This window comes from Mesoplodon bidens (genome assembly GCF_964165515.1).
Source record: "Mesoplodon bidens genome assembly, chromosome: 7".
Classification (NCBI taxonomy): domain Eukaryota; kingdom Metazoa; phylum Chordata; class Mammalia; order Artiodactyla; family Ziphiidae; genus Mesoplodon; species Mesoplodon bidens.
Genome location: NC_138164.1, coordinates 59,658,723 through 59,678,387, shown reverse-complemented (window position 1 = coordinate 59,678,387; position 19,665 = coordinate 59,658,723). Strand labels below are relative to the sequence as shown.

The window sequence follows — 19,665 nt, the reverse complement described above, 5'->3', positions numbered from 1 at the left end:
TCTAAAAACCTCAGCTGCATAAAATGTGAGGCCTCATTACTACAAGGTTAATGAAATGCTAAGGGTGACCCTGCTATAAAAACAAAATTTCCAATCATATTATATCCAAATTTATATTACCTCCAGACTTGTTATTGTGGGGTTTCACTGTACTCTTATAATGTAGTATGTTAGTAGACCTCTTAACAAATCACTTTCTTCAATTTTTATTGTGAAAATTTTCAAACATACAAAAAAGATGAAGAATAAATATATATTTTCCAATATGCTAAATTCAACTCTTAATATTTTGCAATATTAAATTTATGTGTTTATTTCTGTACTATAAAATGGAAGTTAAGTTTAAAGGTCTGATTATAGTCTATATTTTAGGCAAGAATACTTTATAAATGATGCTGTGTTTTTCATCACAGTATGCTTCTATCAAGTTTTCTCACTACTGATGCTAAGAATAGTCACTTTCAATTCAAGTGGCACTACCAAATCTTTCTACTGTTAAAGTTCTTTTTTCTTTTTCCATTGCAATTAACAAGTACTAGTCACCTCCAGGGACAGCAAATGAGTATTTTTCTCCCTTTCTTAAGTATTATTACTATGTCATGGAATTTTAAAAATCAACTTTATTAAGGCATAATATACATAAAATAAAATGTAACCATTTCAAGTAAACACTTTAATGTGCTTTGATAAATGTACACCCCTAAATATCCACTGCCACAATCAAGATATAAAATATTTCTATCACCCCAAAAAGTTCTTTTGTGACCAGGCAACAACTGATCTGCTTTCTGTCATATAGGTTAGTTCAACTCCAACAACATGAATAATAGATCACTTGATATTGTCCTACACATTGCATATAAAGATCACCCCACACAGTTTTATCCAGCCTTATTTTTTATCATAATCTCAGTTTGATGAGTTATTATGTATTCAAGTTCACTAATCTCTTCTTCTGTAGTGTATAACCTGCTATTAAGGCTATCCTGTGAATTGTGATTTCAGATATTACATTTTTAGCTCTATGAATTCTATTTGGTTCTTTATATCTTCCAGTTCACTCCTATTTATCTTCATGTTGTCCTTTAAATCCTTAAGTATGTTTATAATAGTGACTTTAAAGTCCTCATCTACTCATTCCATCATATCTGTGATTTCTGGCTCTCTTTCTATTGACTGATGTTTCCTTTGGTTATGGCTCATATATTTCTGCTGTTCAAATACTTAGTACTATTTTTTACTGAATACTAGAAATTGTGACTGTTTGGCTGTTGAGTTTCTGGATTCTCTTTTCTTATTTTAAAGCCTGTTGAGTTTTGTTTGGGCAGCCAGCTCAGTTTGATCTGTTCAAGGCCTGTTTTTAAGCTTTGGGTTGATTTAGAGTAGCCTTTCCAGTAGGGCTAATTTAGCCTTATTACTAATGACTTTCCTTTCTGCAGTTTCTTCTTTTGCCATGAGTATCCAGCAAGGTCTCTGATCTCTCAACTCTGGCTGGATGGAACTGCAACATCTTTCAGCCCTATACAATCTCTGGGAGTTTTTCAGCTCACAGCTCCACGGTAGATGTTCTTTCCCCAGTACTTATTCTTTACGTCTCCTCATGGAGTCCCACATTATGTATTCTCAATTTATTATAGATTTTTATTCATTTAATCTATTTTCAGTATTACAGTTGTCCTTCTTTAAGCCCAATATTGTCTAAATTTGGCCATTGAGAGTCCATTTAAGCTGACTTCTGTATCCTTTTGACATTACTCCCACTAGTCTTTGAACGTTTTTTGCTTTCTAGCACAATAAGCTATCTTAGGCTCACCTTGTATTTTCCCTGCCCGGGCTTAGAATTAGCCTTTTCTCCAAGAAGCTCTGCTTTCTTTTAATACACAATAGTATTTAGACACCCAAAGTCTAGGCTGCAAAGGTGCTTATTGTTATGGGTGTCATTTATTTCTTGGCCCTTCCTTTGTTGTTAGAGCTAGGAATTTTTTTAAAATCATGAGTTCATATTGATATTTTCAATTCAAATTTAAAATTGGAAAGATTTTATTAAACTTCTTTATTTTATATTTATATCTTTTTATCTTACATTGAAATTTTCATTTCCTAATAATATTATACGATATTTTATTTGCCTTACCATACATCTATATTAAACAGTTTCAAAATTACAATGCAAATATTATTAATAGTAAATTACTGAGTGAAATTTAAGATTTCTTTGAATGTAGAATATATCTCTACAAGGGTTTGCTTCTGATAATAAGGGGCTAGCTTATATCCTCTTTTAGATAACAATTATTAATAAGGGTAAAAATATTTAAAATACCTATTTGATAGAACTGGAAAATGACCCAAAGCATATAAAATCTAGAGGGGAAAAGACTCTTCGAAGAATGGGACTATACCTGGTGACATTTACATTTTACAGCTCTTTGTGAGGGGCTGTACAACTAAAATTCAAGCAGAGAAGGGCTTCCCTGGTGGCTCAGTGGTTAAGAATCTGCCTGCCAATGCAGGGGACACGGTTTCGAGCCCTGTCCCAGGAAGATCCCACATGCTGCGGAGCAACTAAGCCCGTGTGCCACAACTACTGAGGCTGTGCTGTAGCGCCTGTGAGCCACAACTCCTGAACCCCGCGCACCTAGAGCCCCTGCTCCACAAGAAGAGAAGCCACTGCAGTGAGAAGCCCGCGCACCGCAACAAAGAGTAGCCCCCACGCCCAGCACCGAATACCCAACGCAGCCAAAAATAAATAAATTTATTTATTTATTTATTTATTTTTAAAAATTCAAGCAGAGAGCCTAAGTCTTACTGGCTTGAGCTTAGATGTCAGGGAGTTCTCAAATTTGCATATAAATAACCATCCAAATCCTTGGCTAAACCTAAATAGACATGTGCAGCAGAAACTCCAAGGAACTTGGCAAGAAACCACAGCTAGGGCTTCCCTGGTGGCGCAGTGGTTGAGAGTCCGCCTGCCGATGCAGGGGACATGGGTTCGTGCCCCGGTCCGGGAAGATCCCACATGCTGCGGAGCAGCTAGGCCCGTGAGCCATGGCTGCTGAGCCTGCGCGTCCGGAGCCTGTGCTCTGCAACAGGAGAGGCCACAACAGTGAGAGGCGCACGTACCACAAAAAAAAAAAAAAGTAAGTTTGCAAATACCATGTTCCTCAATTGTTTGGTAAAGTACTGACAAAAATAAATCTTATGAAAACTAGATTACTTGGATTTGAGAAAACAGAATATACTTCTCTCTCTCTCTCTCCGTTTTCTTTGTTTCTTTGCTTCAGCAATTAAATGACTTAACATTTATAATTTCCAAGAAGAGGTTTGCTGGTTCACTTATTTTTCAAAAACATTTCATTGCTTATATTAGTTTAAAATGCATACTAGAATGGTGCTGAGACAACTGGATATCCACATGCAGAAGAATGAAGTTGGACCCCTACCTCACACCATATAAAAAAATAAACTCAACTCAAAATGATCAAACACCCAAACAGCTAAAGCTTTTTTTTTATAGCTAAAGCTATAAAACTATTTTAAGAAACATAGGGATAAATCTTTGTGACCTTGGATTAATTTCTTAGATAAGACACCAAAAGCCCAAGCAACAAAAGAAAAAAATAGATAAATTGGACTTAATCAAAATTTTTAAACTTTTATGCTTCACAAGACACTATCAAGAAGTGAAAGACCCACATAATGGGAAAAAAATATTTGCAAATCATGAATCTGATAAGGGACTTTGATCTAGAATACATCAAAAACTTACAATAAAAAGACAAAGGCAAAATAAAAACAGTAAAAAGACAGCCCAATTTAAACATGGACAAAGGTTCTGAGTAGACATTTCTCCAAAGAAGATATGTAATGATCAGTAAGCATGTGAAAAGATGACATCGTTAGTCATCAAGGAAATACAAATCAAAACCACAGTGAGATAACCATTTCACACCCACTAGGATGGCTAGAATCAAAAAGGGCAGACATTAACAAGTGTTTGCCTAGGATGTGAAGAAATGGTAACTCACCCTGCTGGTGTGATTGTTAAATGAGGTTGCTGCTTTGAAAAACAATCTGACATTTCCCCAAATGGTTAAACATACCATTACTTTATGACTAAGCAATTCCAGTCCTAGGTATATAGCCACGTGAAATGAAAACATATGTCCACACTAGAACTTGTATACTAATGTTTGTAGCAACATTATTCATATTAGCTGAAAAGTTGAAACAACCCATCACCTGACAAATGGATAAGCAAAATGTGTTCTACCCACAGTATCCATAAAAAGTAATGAAATACTGATACATGTTACAGCATGGATGAACTTAAGCAACATTATGCTAAGTAAAAGAAGCCAGACACAAAACACCATATATTGTATGGTTCTATTTATATTAAATGTTCAGAATAGGCAAATCTATAGAGAGAAAGGGTAGATTAGTGGTCCCAGAGGCTACAGGGAATAAGTGATAGGGGAGCAATAGCTAAAGGATATGGGGGTTTTTTTGGAGATGATTAAAATGTTCTAAAATTGTGGTGACACTACTGTATTTAAAATGGATAACCAACAAGGACCTACTGTATAGCACAGGGAATTCTGCTCAATATTATGTAACAACCTAAATGGGAAAAGAATTTGAAAAAGAATAGATACATGTATATGAATAACCGAATCACTTTGCTGTACACCTGAAACTATTACAAACATTGTTAATCAACTATACTCCAATAGAAAATAAAAAGTTTAAAAAAATCGTGATAATTGCACATATCTGTGAATACACTGTAAGCCAATTGTATTATACACTTTAAATGGGTGAATTGTATGATATGTGCACTTCATCTCAGTAAAGTTGTTACCAAAAAAAATTATTAGAAGAATAAGATTTTTACAAGACCGTTTACCAAATAGTGTGCCTGCAAGCCAAAAACTTTATATAAAGGTCTATATGATATCCAAAACCATTGAATTGTGTACTTGAAAATGACTAAGATGGTGAATTTTATGTAATATGAATTTATCTCTTTTTGTGTGTGTGTGTGGCCACACCATGCCGCATGCAGGATCTTAGTTCCCCAACCAGGGATCGAACCCGTGCCCCCTGCAGTGGAAGGGCAGACTCTTAACCACTGGACCACCAGGGAAGTCCCTTTATCTCATTTTAAAATCTTAGGAATACAATATAAATTCAGCAATGAGAGCTCAGTGAAACAAGTCAGATCTCAGATCCTTTTTGATACCAACTCCCTCAGCAGAGAATCCAGAGAGTGATCAAAATCGCATACCAGAAGGGCTCAGTGAGCATACTTGTTTGTCCAAGATGTCCACAGAAGGCCATCAAGTGAAGGTCCTCAAAATTATCTCAGTGGAGCCTTCAAATGTTGAAGGAAGAGACAACCACTCTAATATGAGGAAGAATGAAGCTGAGTTAACTACTTGCTAAAACAAAAGAGAATGATACTTACAAAATATAGTCTTTTTGACAAAGTAGAACCAATGCAAAGGGTTTTGAGAAGTGTGGATTTCAGGGATTGGCAGATTTTCAAAACTGGGCATGTGTTACAGACTAGCTTTTAACTGGTGTGTAGGGATTGATGGACTGTTGGAAGCTGGAGTGGAAGCTTAACTGCTGATGATTACTGGAGTGAGACTGTGGTTGATTGGCTGCCTTGCAGAAGCTTGGGGCTGTCACAGATTGGCTGACTCAGAGGCATGGCTATTGGAGTAAAGCAGTTCCTGTTTGATTGGGACAGGTTTAAACTAATTCTATGATTACTTGCTTATGGCTTGGAACAAGAGCCAAAGAACAGACAGTGTTTCCTTTTCTTGAATTTGGAGCACAGGAACTTTTTATTCTCAATATCTTCTGTTTCTGACAGCTGCGTCATAATTTAATATAAAATCTGTACTCAGTAGGCAGTCAGGAATTGTGGAAGTTTTTAAGCAGGGAAGTGACTGATGAGATCATTCGTAGACTTGTAAAAGGTGGATTATAGAGGAGAAGAGAAAGTCCAGGAAATGGGTTAGAAGGCTGTTGAAAATGCTAAATTTTGGGATGTTCTGAGGCGTAGCCTTATTAAAAGGAAAGGAAAGCAGACTTCATGCTGCATTAACATCTTCCTTTTGATATATTTGATGTAACTTGTCAAAATGCAAGTGTGCCTTTTGCCATTGTCAGCAAGCTCTGATTCCTGTTCTTGTGTTCCCTTCCCTCTTCCCTTCTTCCCCTGTTCCTCTCTCCCTCTCACCAAGTGAAAAATTAACATCTATGCCAAGGAAGAATTGCTAGTGAACATCAAGATTGTTCTAATTAATAAATCAGGAGGGCTTCCCTGGTGGCGCAGTGGTTGAGAATCTGCCTGCCAATGCAGGGGACACGGGTTCAAGCCCTGGTCTGGGAAGATCCCACATGCCGCAGAGCAACTGGGCCCGTGAGCCACAACTACTGAGCCTGCGCATCTGGAGCCTGTGCTCCGCAACAAGAGAGGCCGTGACAGTGAGAGGCCCGCGCACTGCGATGAAGAGTGGCCCCCACTTGCCACAACTAGAGAAAGCCCTCGCATAGAAACGAAGACCCAACACAGCCAAAAATAAATAAATAAATAAATAAATAAATAAATAAAAAATACATATTTAAAATAAATAAATAAATAAATAAATAAATCAGGAATAACTTTAAAACAATCAATTTGAGGAAAAAATGCTCTGATTTCTGACCATTTTCTTGGTTTTCTTAGATAATTAAGTTGAAAGCTGAAGCCCGGCTGGACCTACTAAAGCAGATTGGTGTTTCCGTGGACACATGGCTAAAGAGTGCAATGAACCAAGTGATGGAAGAACTGGAAAATGAGCGATGGGCCCGCCTTCCTGCAGTGACCAATAATGGAACGTTACACTCGGTACGGTTTCTCTTCTTGGATACGATGGGTAGACTTCACTGGAGGATACTATTCTTTGACTATGTAGTCAAACTTGATAATAGCCAAAATTTTAAAGAAAAAATAATGGTTTTGCTAATGGTTTGGGGTTTTTTTCCTTTAGTCTATTACTAATTGAGTTAAATTTAGTGCAGGAAAGAGAGAAGAAAAAAATAGTGCATTTCTTAAAATGTGCAGTGAAAAGTATGTTATCACTAGTAGGTTTATCATTATCCCACTCATTAAGTAGATATGTTTCTTGTCTGGAGGTAGCAGGATAAAAATTTTAGTCTGATGTTTCCAAAGTTTTCAGAGGTCTTCCCAGGGTAATGAAAATAAACATCCAGGGAGTTGTAAACAATCGTAAAGAAGGGAAAGGAACACAGTCTGTGGCTTAGTCTGTTTAGTTCACAAGGGCTGTCACACTCTGCCCACAGTATCTTTCATCAGAGAAACAGTGCTGCAGGTATAGTTTTACAAACAAAGCCAGAACTCAAGCTTAAGTTTTCTTCCTCCAAATCCAGGGCTTTTTCCACTCTGATGTCATCCAATTCAACCTTAGTTTTTCATCCTGGAGATCTGAGTATCAGAAAAGTTCAGTGATTTGCCTGATACTACTACATAGGTAGATATATAATGCCTCCCTGGTCAAACTAAAGTATTTTCTGCTGCTTTCTCCCTACCCATTATTCTCTCTCATCCAGTTTATTTCCATATGGCATTTATTATAATCTATACTTGTCTTCTTCTTTTCTTTTGTTTATTGTCTATCTTCTCTCGAATGTAATTTCCATGCCTACCTGGTTCACTGCTCTGCACAGCAGAGTGCCTGGCACATAGTAGGTACTCAATAAATGTCTGTTGAAGGACAGAGAATGAATTGATAGATAGATGGAATAGTAGCAAACTAAAAGCTAAAACTCTAATTTCCTGACTTTCCACTGTATTCATAGTGCCTCTTCACTGTTTGTGCCTTTCAGATAAAAGGAATCCTTGCTAGAGAAATTGGCCAAAGTTTAAGAACATTCCTGGAAGTTTTGTCAGTTTTTTCACATAGCATTCTGATTTTCTAATGAGAATACACTTGCATATTTAAAAAGGATTGTGTGTGGGTGTGCATATTAAGGAAAAACAATCTACTGAAGATTTATTTTTATTTCACTATTAATGGTAATCTAACTGGGGGAAATAAGCACATATCACCCACATAACTTTGGGGTTAGAAGAAATTGCCCTGTTTCTAGTACAGCAGAGTTGCTGTGTCTCATGGAATGTCTCTTACTGTTGCATCTTTTAAAAGTCACAATTTCCATCTAGTTCAGTTTATTCTATTGAACAGAACTTATGACGATAGCAAATTCCAGGCACATTCGTGCTTTTGGCTTCTTCAGCAGTACTGTTGGCAACCAATCAACCACATGATTTTCCTCAGACTAGCACCTTTTCTAATTAAATCAACTGGGTAGGCACTTATCACTTATGTGCCTACTTCCTGGGCAAATTGGAGATGACTTGGTCTTTCTCTTCAAAGAGCTTACAACCTGGTAGAGCAGACAGATTTTTATGGATCTTAACAATACATGGCAGTGTATAACTAAGCTATTGTGTAACAAACTCAAATTGCTAACTCCTAACTCATCAACACACCTTGGAAAAAGTCTCTGGGTTTCAGAGATTCTAAGATTCCTTCCAGCTCCAGAATCTCATGATTTTGTGAAATGCTATCAGGAAAGCTTAATATACCTCATTTTATTGCACTTCACAAATAATGGCATTTTTTAATGAAGTGAAAGTTTCCTTTTTCATTATTATTATATTTGTTATGGTGATCTGTGGACAGTGATCTGTGATGTTACTACTGTACTGTTTTGGGGCACCATGAATCTCACCCATTGGGATACTTAATTGATAAATGTTGTGTGTGTTCTGACTGCTCCCCCAACCAGCCATTCCTCTGTCTCTCTCCCTCTTCTCTGGCCTCCGTATTCCCTGAGATGCAACAATATTGAAATTAGCCCACTTAATAACCTACAAAGTGTTCAAGTGAAAGGGAGAGTTGCACATCTCTCAATTTAAATCAAAAGCTAGAAATGATTAAGCTTAGTGAGGAAGGCATGTTGAAAACCAAGATAGGCTAAAAGCTAGACCTCTTGAGCCAAACAGTTAGCCATGTTGTGAATGCAGAGGAAGAGTTCTTGAGGGAAATTATAAGTGCTACTCCAGTGAATACATGAATGGTAAGAAAGCAAAAAAGCCTTATTGCTGGTAGGGAAGAGTTTTAGAGGTCTGGACAGATGATCAAACCAGCCACAACATCCCCTTAAGCCAAAGCCTTAATCCAGAACAAGGCCCTAACTCTGTTCAATTCTGTGGAGGCTGAAAGAGGTGAGGAAGCTGCAAAAGAAAAGTTGGAAGTGAGCAGAGGTTGGTTCATGAGGTTTAAAGAGAGAAACAGTCCCATCATGTAAAAGTGGAAGGTGAAGCAGCAAGTGCTGATGTGGAAGCTACAACAAGTTATCCAGAAGATCTAGCTAAGACCATTAATGAAGGTGGCTGCACTAAACAATAGATTTTCGGTGTAGACACAATAGCCTTGTCGTGGGAAAATATGCCATCTAGGACTTTCATAGTTAGAGAGAAGTCAATGCCTGGCTTCAGAACTTCAAAGGACAGGCTGACTCTCTTGTTAGGGGCTAACGAAGCTGATGATTTTAAGTTGAAGCCAGTGCTTATTTACCATTCTGAAAATCCTAGGGCCCTTAAGAATTATGCTAAATCTACTCTGCTTATTCTCTATAAATGTAACAATAAAGCCTGGATGACAGTGTATCTGTTTACAGCATGGTTTTCTGAATATTTTAAGCCCACTGTTAAGATCTACTACTCAGAAAAAAAGATTGCTTTCAAAATATTACTGCTCATTAACAATGCACCTGGTCACCCAAGAGCTCTGATGGAGATGTACAGTGAGACTCATGTTGTTTTCATGCCTGCTAACACAATATCCCTTCTGTAGCCCATGGATCAAGGAGTAATTTTGATGTTCAAGTCTTATGATTTAAGATACACATTTCATAAGTCTATAGTTGCCATAGATAGTGATTCCTTTGATGGATCTAGGCAAAATAAAATGAAAACCTTTTGGAAAGGATTCACCGTTCTAGATGCTATTTAGAACATTCATGATTCATGGGAAGAGGTCAAAATTTCAGTATGAACAGGACTTTGGAAGAGGTTGATTCCAACCCTCATGGATGACTTTGAGGGATTCAGGAATTCAGTGGAGGAAGTAACTGCAGATGTGGTGGAAATAGCAAGAGAACTAAAATTAGAAGTGGAGCCTGAAGATGTGACTGAATTGCTGCAATCTCATGATAAAACTTCAATGGATAAAGAGTTGCTTCTTACGGATGAGCAAAAAAAGTGGTTTCTTGGGACTTCCCTGATGGCACAGTGGTTAAGAATCCACCTGCCAGTGCAGGGGACACAGGTTTCAAGCCTGGTCCAGGAAGGTCCCACATGCCGTGGAGCATATAAGCCCGTGCGCCACAACTACTGAGCCCACGCACCCTAGAGCCCACATGCCGTAACTACTGAGCCTGCGTGCTGCAGCTACTGGAGCCCACGTGTCTAGAGCCCCTGCTCCGCAACAAGAGAAGCCACCACAATGAGAAGCCCACACACCACAACGAAGAGTAGCCCCTGCTCGCCACAACTAGAGAAAGCCTGTGCACAGCAATGAAGACCCAACGCAGCCAAAAAAATAAATAAATTAAATTAAATTAAAATGTTTTTAAAAAGTGGTTTCTTGAGATGGAATCTATTCCTGGTGAAGATGTTGTAGATTGTTGATATGACAGCAAAAGATTTAGACTATTGCATGAACCTAGTTGATAAATCAGGGTTTGAGAGGTTTGCCTCCAGTTTTGAAAGAAGTTCTACTGTGGGTGAAATGCTATGAAATAGCACTGCGTGCTACAGAGAAGTCGTTCATGAGAGGAAGAGTCAATGAATGCAGCAAACTTCAGTGCTGTCTTATTTTAAGAAACTGCCACGGCCACCCCAGCGCTCAGCAACCACCACCCTGATCAGTCAGCATCCATCAACATCGAGGCAAGATCCTCCACCAGCAAAAAGATTACAACTCGCTGAAGACTCAGATGATGGTTAGCATTTTTTGGCAATAAAGTATTTCTTAAGGTATGTAAATTTTTTTAGACATAATGGTATTGCATGCTTAATAACTACAGTATAGTGTAAACATAACTTTTATGTGCACTGGGAAACCAAAATATCCGTGTGACTCACTTTATTGTGATAATCTCTTTACTGCGGTGGTCTGGAACCAAACCCATAATATCTCCAAGGTTTGCCTATACCAGCTAGAAAAAGAGGAGAGAAGTTTGCCTCATGAAGGAAATGTCATTAAAGATAGTCCTTGAAGAATTTTAACAGGAGATAAAGAAAGGCTTCTGAGTATGAAGGAAGGAAACGAAGGAGATGTCCCTAGTATAGTGTCTGGCAGTGAGTAGTAGTCTGGTTGTAAGTGTTGAATAAATTGGGTATTTTTGACAACTTTGCCAAAACAGCAGCTCATCTAGAGACATGTCATATCCTCTGTGAAAGGAGCATTTTGCAATCCCATTCCACTCTTTCTTCCCTCTAGTCATTCTTACGGAGGCTGTGTCTTCCCACTTTCGGCTGAGGGATATAACAATATAAATAAAGAAAAAGTGTAGGCATAAAATAGTTTAATGAAGTCCCAATATTTATTTAACCTGATTTTAAATGACAGCCCTGAAATAATTTAGAGGGATTTGTATCTCTTCACACTGACAGCTGGCTGGCGAGGGGCAAGGAGCATAAATACACATTCTGAGGGCCAAATTATTTCTTCCATTATAGATGCCAACAAAAACATTAGTCATCAGGTTTAGAATTCCCTTCCATCTGGAAAACATGGTTAGTAGTACTGTTAGACATTACTAGTGTAAAGTGCCCTATAGAAGATAAATGTTTTTAAAATATAGAGTCTGTTTACCTTATAGAATAAGGATAGAACTATATTTACTCGAGTATTAACTCTTTGCCTTCTGTATTATGCTGTGGTACAGAATATAGGATTGGGAAGGAGAAAAACAGAATACAGCAATTTTTTTTTAAAAGGAGAGCATTCTACTGATATAATTATTCAGTTGATGGTTAACCAGAGTCTACATACAGCTTCCTATGATTGGATTGCTGCTAGTGACCCAGTCACCCCTCTGTCACTCATCCCTCCCTTCTCTTCTTTTCTTTTTTTTTTTTTTGCCAGTCTTAGAATTGTATTTTGGGGGGGCACAGGGTGAGGAACTTGAGAGAATCAACCCTTGCATTTAGAGCACCAGGACTTGAAAAGCCAAGTGCAGTTTTGTAAGTCAGTATTTTAAATAATGCAACCTCTACCAGAATCTCTTGTTTTTTCTTCATCTCCATATTCTCGGAATAGGAATACTGATAGGGCTGTTTTAATTGTACAGCGAATGCGGGTGCAGTGCAAGTTCAAAACAAGTTTGGGAGCTGGTTTACATGAACCTGAGTTAGTTGCTTTGCAATCAACACGGTTTTTCATTCAACAGAATCTCATGGGGCTTCTGGCTGAAGAATTTGCCCTTGTTCCTTCACCTCCAGCCGTTCCTATCCGTCTTCTAACGTTTTTTGGTTGTTTTCTTTTTTAAGTCTTGGTTTTGAAATCATTTCTTCTTGGTGGGCCTCTAACCGGTTCTGTCAGTGTAGGACCCCTTCTTTCTCCCACTGATGAAAACAGGCCCTGCACTGACCCTGAACCTGAGATTTGGGGGTGACCCTTCATGCTGTGCAACTCTGACCTGCCCCTACTGAGATTTGGGGTGTGGGGGTGACCCCTCCACTGCATAACTGATGTTGCCCCCGCACCCAGGTTGGTCTCTGGGCCTTTCCTTCTCTTATTTTCTTGCCTTCTCTTACTCAAAAACCCATACCCAATTTACAACCTAATTTTGAAATTATGTTAATTGTAGAGTAGAAAGAGTTATATAACTAGATAATAAAAAATTAGGAAGTACAGTAGAGAAAAATATGACAAAACTCCATCCCTATAACACCACTGTTAGCAACTTGATTGAATTCCTTCCTCTTTCTACTATTCCTTTTTGAACATATTTATCATAATAAAGTTAATTTTGTATACTTTTATTTAACATTCCATATTGATAGTTGATCTTCATAATCATCCTTTTCATGTCTGTATACTATTCCATTGGGAATGTGTTCACTTAACTGTTCTCTTTAGGTTTAATATTTAGATTGCCTCCGCATATTCTAAATAATACTCTTTAAAACATTTGTATGGGGGCTTCCCTGGTGGCGCAGTGGTTGAGAGTCTGCCTGCTGATGCAGGGGACACAGGTTTGTGCCCCGGTCCGGGAAGATCCCACATGCCGTGGAGCGGCTAGGCCCGTGAGCCATGGCCGCTGAGCCTGCGCATCCGGAACCTGTGCTCCGCAATGGGAGAGGCCATAACAGTGAGAGGCCCACGTACCGCAAAAAAAAAAAAATTTGTATGCATTTTTTGTCATGTTGGGGATTTTTTTCTGTAAGATATGTTCTTAGAAGTAGAGCTACTGAGTCAGAGATTTTGAGTTTGAGGTTGGTTTATTTTTGTTCTTTCTGCTCCTTTTTCCCCCCCTTAGATTCTCCAACTATAGCTGACAGTGTTTACGTAACTTCCTTGTCTTCAGCCACTTCCCCCAACTACCATGCCAAGGCATCCGGACAATTACTCTGTTGTGTAGCCTCCCTAAGTATATGAGCATTTTGCAGAGTTGCATAGAAGTAAATTCTAGGGGACTTCCCTGGTGGTCCAGTGGCTAAGGCTCTGTGCTCCCAGTGCAGGGGGCCCAGGTTTGATCCCTGGTCAGGGAACTAGATCCCACATACATGCCGCAACTAAGAGTTCGCAGACTGCAACTAAGAGTTTGCATGCCGCAACTTAAGAACCTGCATGCCGCAACAAAGGTCGAAGATCCCGTGTGCTGCAACTAAGACCCAGTGCAGCCAAATAATTAAATAAATATATATTTTTTAAAAATCATTTAAAAAAATAAAAAATAAGTTCTAACTCTACTCATTATGAAGACCATGTTGAATGTGTGTTTGAAAGAAAAGAATAAAGATTTTAAACCGTTAGGATGCTAGTTTGGTTCCCATCTGCCTCAATAATGCCTTATAGTCCTTGCATCCAACAGGCTTTGTTTTTGTAATACAAAAATCTGTTTGTTGGCTTGAGCTAAATCCCAAAGAAAGAAACAATGGATTTTTGTAATGAAATAAATGTAAACTGTAGAAAATAATGGAACACACCTGCAACAATCTTCAATTGCTTTTATATTTACTGTATTTCCAAATGGGCAGTCGTCTTTTTATTGGACTAAACTCCATACTCAAAATGTCCACACTTTTAATGAAACTAACATTTCAAATTCCCAGTAACATCAGTTTAATTCAATTCAGTAAGCATGTATTGAGCCTGCACTGCTCATGAGACCCTTTGCTAGGTGCTGGGAATTACCTATAATGTCTGTTGAATTGGTGTCCACAGATTGAGGGAACCACTCTCACTTACTGACAGCCAAGACCAAAGTAGGGCATTGAAAAAATGTAGAGCATTTCACTTCTAAGAGAAGTGTCTCTAGCTGTGTTATGTTCTTTGACTTTCTCCATAGCCATAATAACAAGTAAAGTACCTGACACAGATCCTTACATATATTACATGTTCAAAAATATTAATCTGAACCTCAAGATAAGTTGTCTACTCCAGTTCTACCAACTAAGCTTAAAATACTACCAAAAGGAGGGAATTCACATTGGTAAAGCATCTGTTCTGTACCAGGTTCCATGTCAGGCACATTCATACATTATTTCAGTTAATGATCACAACAATCCTGAATGTATTTACAGATGAGAAGACAGATTTAGAAGAATTAACTGTCTCACCCAACAGCATACAGCTAGTAAGTGGAGAGAGCTGGGATTAGAACCCAGATATGCCTGCCTCTAAAGCGCTGCTCTTTACTATACTGTCTTACTCTGTGGATGACCCTTTATTCCTCTAACCTTTATCATGATTCATTTCAATTGCTGTGCATTTTTTTCCTTTTTTTCTTTTCAGCATCTGGTGAATCACTGACTGCCCTATTTTGATATAATTAATGGTCTTATAGCATCTTCAGATACTGTGTGGCCAGTTGTCATTAAAATTCCCAAGCTTTACTAATATTTTTAACAGTTTCGCTGAGGTATAATTGACATACAATAGATTACACATACTTAAAAGTGTACAATTTGTTTTGTCTGGCTTCTTTCACTCAGCATGATTATTTTTGTGTGTGTGTGTGTGTGTTTAGAAAATAAATTTATTTCTTTTTTTTAAATTTTTTTTATTTTTTGCTTTATAACAAATTTAATCAGTTATACATATACATATGTTCCCATATCCCCTCCCTTTTGCGTCTCCCTCCCACCCTCCCTATCCCACCCCTCCAGGCGGTCACAAAGCACCGAGCTGATCTCCCTGTGCTATGCGGCTGCTTCCCACTAGCTATCTACCTTACATTTGGTAGTGTATATATGTCCATGCCGCTCTTTCACTTTGTCACAGCTTACCCTTCCCCCTCCCCATATCCTCAAGTCCATTCTCTAGTAGGTCTGTGTCTTTTTTTTTTTTTTTTGCTTTATAACAAATTAAATCAGTTATACATATACATATGTTCCCATATCCCCTCCCTTTTGCGTCTCCCTCCCACCCTCCCTATCCCACCCCTCCAGGCGGTCACAAAGCACCGAGCTGATCTCCCTGTGCTATGCGGCTGCTTCCCACTAGCTATCTACCTTACGTTTGGTAGTGTATATATGTCCATGCCACTCTTTCACTTTGTCACAGCTTACCCTTCCCCCTCCCCATATCCTCAAGTCCATTCTCTAGTAGGTCTGTGTCTTTATTCCTGTCTTACCCCTATGTTCTTCATGACATTTTTTTTCTTTAATTCCATATATATGTGTCAGCATACAGTATTTGTCTTTCTCTTTCTGACTTATTTCACTCTGTATGACAGACTCTAGGTCCATCCACCTCATTACAAATAGCTCAATTTCATTTCTTTTTATGGCTGAGTAATATTCCATTGTATATATGTGCCACATCTTCTTTACCCATTCATCCGATGATGGACACTTAGGTTGTTTCCATCTCCGGGCTATTGTAAATTGGGCTGCTATGAACATTTTGGTACATGTCTCTTTTTGAATTATGGTTTTCTCAGGGTATATGCCCAGTAGTGGGATTGCTGGGTCATATGGTAGTTCTATTTGTAGTTTTTTAAGGAACCTCCATACCGTTCTCCATAGTGGCTGTACCAATTCACATTCCCACCAGCAGTCAGCATGATTATTTTGAGTATCATCCATGTTGTTGCATGTATCAATAGTTCATTTCTTTTAATTGCTGAGTAGTATTCTATTGTATGAATATACCACAATTTGTTTATCCATTCACCCTGATGATGGGCATTTGAGTTGTCTGGGGCTATTACAAATAAAACTGCTATGAATGTATGTTTGGTTGGGTCATACAGTGGCTATATGTTTAACATTTTAAGAACTGTCAGGCTGTTTTCCAAAGTGGTTGTACCACTTTACATTCCCTTCAGTAGAGTACTAGTGTTCCAATTGTTCCACTACCTTGCCAATACTTAGTATGGTCAGTCTATTTAATTTTAGATATTCTAATAGGTGTGCAGTAGTGTATCATTGTAGTTTTCATTTGCATTTCACTAATAATGTTGAGCATCTTCTTTTATGCTTATTTGCCATCTGTATATCTTCTTCAGTGAAGTGTCTGTTCAGATCTTTCAACCATATTTTATTAGGTTGTTTGTTTTCCTTTTATTGCATTTTGAGAGTTCTTTTTATATTCTGGATACAAATCCTTTATCAGATAGATGATTTACATAATTTTCTCCCAGTCTGTGGCTTTTCTTTTCATTTTCTTAACAATGCCTTTCAAAGAGCAGAAATTTTTTCTTTTTCGGTATGCGGGCCTCTCACTGTTGTGGCCTCTCCCATTGCGGAGCACAGGCTCTGGACGCGCAGGCTCAGCAGCCATGGCTCACAGGCCTAGCCGCTCCGCGGCATGTGGGATCTTCCCGGACCGGGGCACGAACCCATGTCCCCTGCATCAGCAGGCGGACTCTCAACCACTGTGCCACCAGGGGAGCCCGAGCAGACATTTTTTTGATGAAGTCCAACTTATTTTTTTCTCTTTCATGGATCATAGTGTGGTATGATAACTAAGAAATCTTTGCCTAACCCAAGGTCATAAAGATTTTCTTCTATGCTTTATAATTTTAGGTTTTACATTTAAATCTGTGATTCAGTGAGAGTTACATAAGAAGAGTGAGTAAAATTCTTTTTTCTTGTTGTTGTTGAAAAGACTGTCCTTTCTGCACTGAATTGCTTTCACATCTTTGTCAAAAAATCAACTAACCATGTATGTGTGGGTCTATTTTGGGACTTCCTGTTCTGTTTCACTCATCTATTTGTCTAGCTTGACGACAGTACTACTCTGTCTTAGTTATTATAACTTTAAAGTCCTGAAGTCAGATTGTAAATCTTCCAACTTTCTTCTTTCTCAAAATTGTTTTGGATATTCTCGTTCCTTCGCATTTCCATATGAATTTTAAAATCAGTTTTCTACCAGGATTTTTTCATTAGGATTGCAGTGAATCTGTAGATCAGCTTGAAGATATTTGACATCTTAACAATATTGAGTCTTCCAGTTGTCTTTAATTTCTCTAAGCAGTGTTTTATAGTTTTCAGTGTATAGGTGTTGCACATCTTTTGTCAGACTTATCTCTATTTCATAATGCTATCGTAATGATTTTTTAATTTCAATTTCTGATTGTTCATTGTTAACCTATAGAAATACAATTGCTTATTGTATATTGATTTTGTATCCTGCAACATTGCTAAACTCATTTATTAGTTGTTGTAGCTTTTATGTAGATTTTCTCTATAGATAATCATGTCACCTATATATAAAGATAGTTTTACTTCCTTCCATGCTTGCTTTTTTCCCTTCCTGTAACAACTGTAGTCTCCAGTACAATGCTTGAATAGAAGTGGTAAGAGCCAACAGATGTTCTTTCCTTGTTCCCAAACTTAGGGAGAAAGCATTCGGTCTTTCACCATTAAGTATGATGTTCACAGTAGGATTTTTGTAGATGCCCTTTACCATGTCAAGAAAGTTTCCTCTATTTTTGTTTAGTTTGCTGATAGGAATGGATGTTGGATCTTGTCAAATGATTTTTTTCTTTATTAGTTTGTTAATACTGTGAAGTGCATTGATGATTTTTCAAATATTAAACCAACTTTGCATTCCTGATTAACTCCACTTGGATCTTGGTATATTGTCCTTTTTATATATTGATTGGAATTAACTTGTTTAAATTTTGATAAGCATTTTTCTATGTCTATTTATGGCAGATACTTTATTAGTCTATAGTTCTCTTATAATGTTTTTGTCTGGTTTTGGAATAATGCTTGTCTCATAAAACAATTTGAATCCCCTCCTCTTAAATTTTCTGGAAGCTTATGTAGAATTTTTTTCTTCCTTAAATGTTTAATAGAAGTCACAACAGTTACCTGGAACTGGAGGAGGTTTTTTTGAGAGTTTTATTAATTTAGGCTGTGGCAGGTCTTAGTTGCGGCATGTGGGATCTTTAGTTGCGGCATGCGGACTTCTTAATTGAGGCATGCATGTGGGATCTCGTTCCCTGACCAGGGATCAAACCCAGGCCCCCTGCATTGGCAGCTCAGAGTCTTACCCACTGGACCACCAGGGAAGTCCCCTGTGGGTTTTTTTGGGGGGTTTTTGGGTTTTATTGTGGTACGTGGGCCTCTCACTGTTGTGGCCTCTCCTGTTGCGGAGCACAGGCTCCGGACGCACAGGCTCAGTGGCGATGGTTCACGGGCCCAGCCGCTCCGCAGCATGTGGGATCCTCCCAAACCGGGGCACGAACCCATGTCCCCTGCATCGGCAGGCAGATTCTCAACCACTGTGCCACCAGGGAAGCCCCCTGTGGGAGTTTTTTAAACAACAAATGCAATTTCTTTAATAGAGATAGGGTTATTCAACTTATTCTTCTTGAATGGACTTTGATCATAGGTATCTTTCAAAGAATTTGTCAATTCCATTTAAGCTGCCAAATTTATTGGCATAAAGTTGCTCATAATATTTTTTATTATTCTTTGATTGTCTGGAGAATCTGTAGTGACATCACTTCTCTTATTCCTGATATTGTTTATTTGTGTCTCCTCTTTTTTTTCCCTGATCATCCTTCTAGAGGTTTATCAATTTGATGTATCTTCACACACAAAAAAACAGCTTTTGATTTCATTGACTTTTTTGCCTGTCATTTTTCCATTTTTTATTTTATTGATTTTTGCTCTGGTTTTTATTATTTCCTTTCTTCTGATTAATTTGGATTTAATCTGCTCTTTCCTAATTTTTTAAGGTGGAAGCTAAGGTCACTGATGTGAGACTTCCCTTCTTTTCCAATATAGGCATTTGGTACAAACATTTCCCTCTACATGTTGTTTAAGCGCCACCACACAAATTCAGATACCACACAAATTCAGATACACTGTGTTATTATTTTCATTCAGTT

The 19,665-nt window shown here is 38.1% G+C and overlaps 1 protein-coding gene across 3 annotated transcripts in view; it reads left to right on the top strand.

The window, feature by feature from the left end:
* FCHSD2 (FCH and double SH3 domains 2) overlaps positions 1 to 19,665 on the top strand; it is a 299,906-nt gene that overhangs the window by 259,211 nt on the left and 21,030 nt on the right. For all 3 annotated transcript variants that reach the window (XM_081240865.1, XM_081240864.1, XM_081240866.1), the window contains one exon: positions 6,743 to 6,904. In XM_081240865.1, the coding sequence (XP_081096991.1) occupies positions 6,743 to 6,904 (162 nt within the window). The remainder of the gene's footprint in view (positions 1 to 6,742; positions 6,905 to 19,665) is intronic.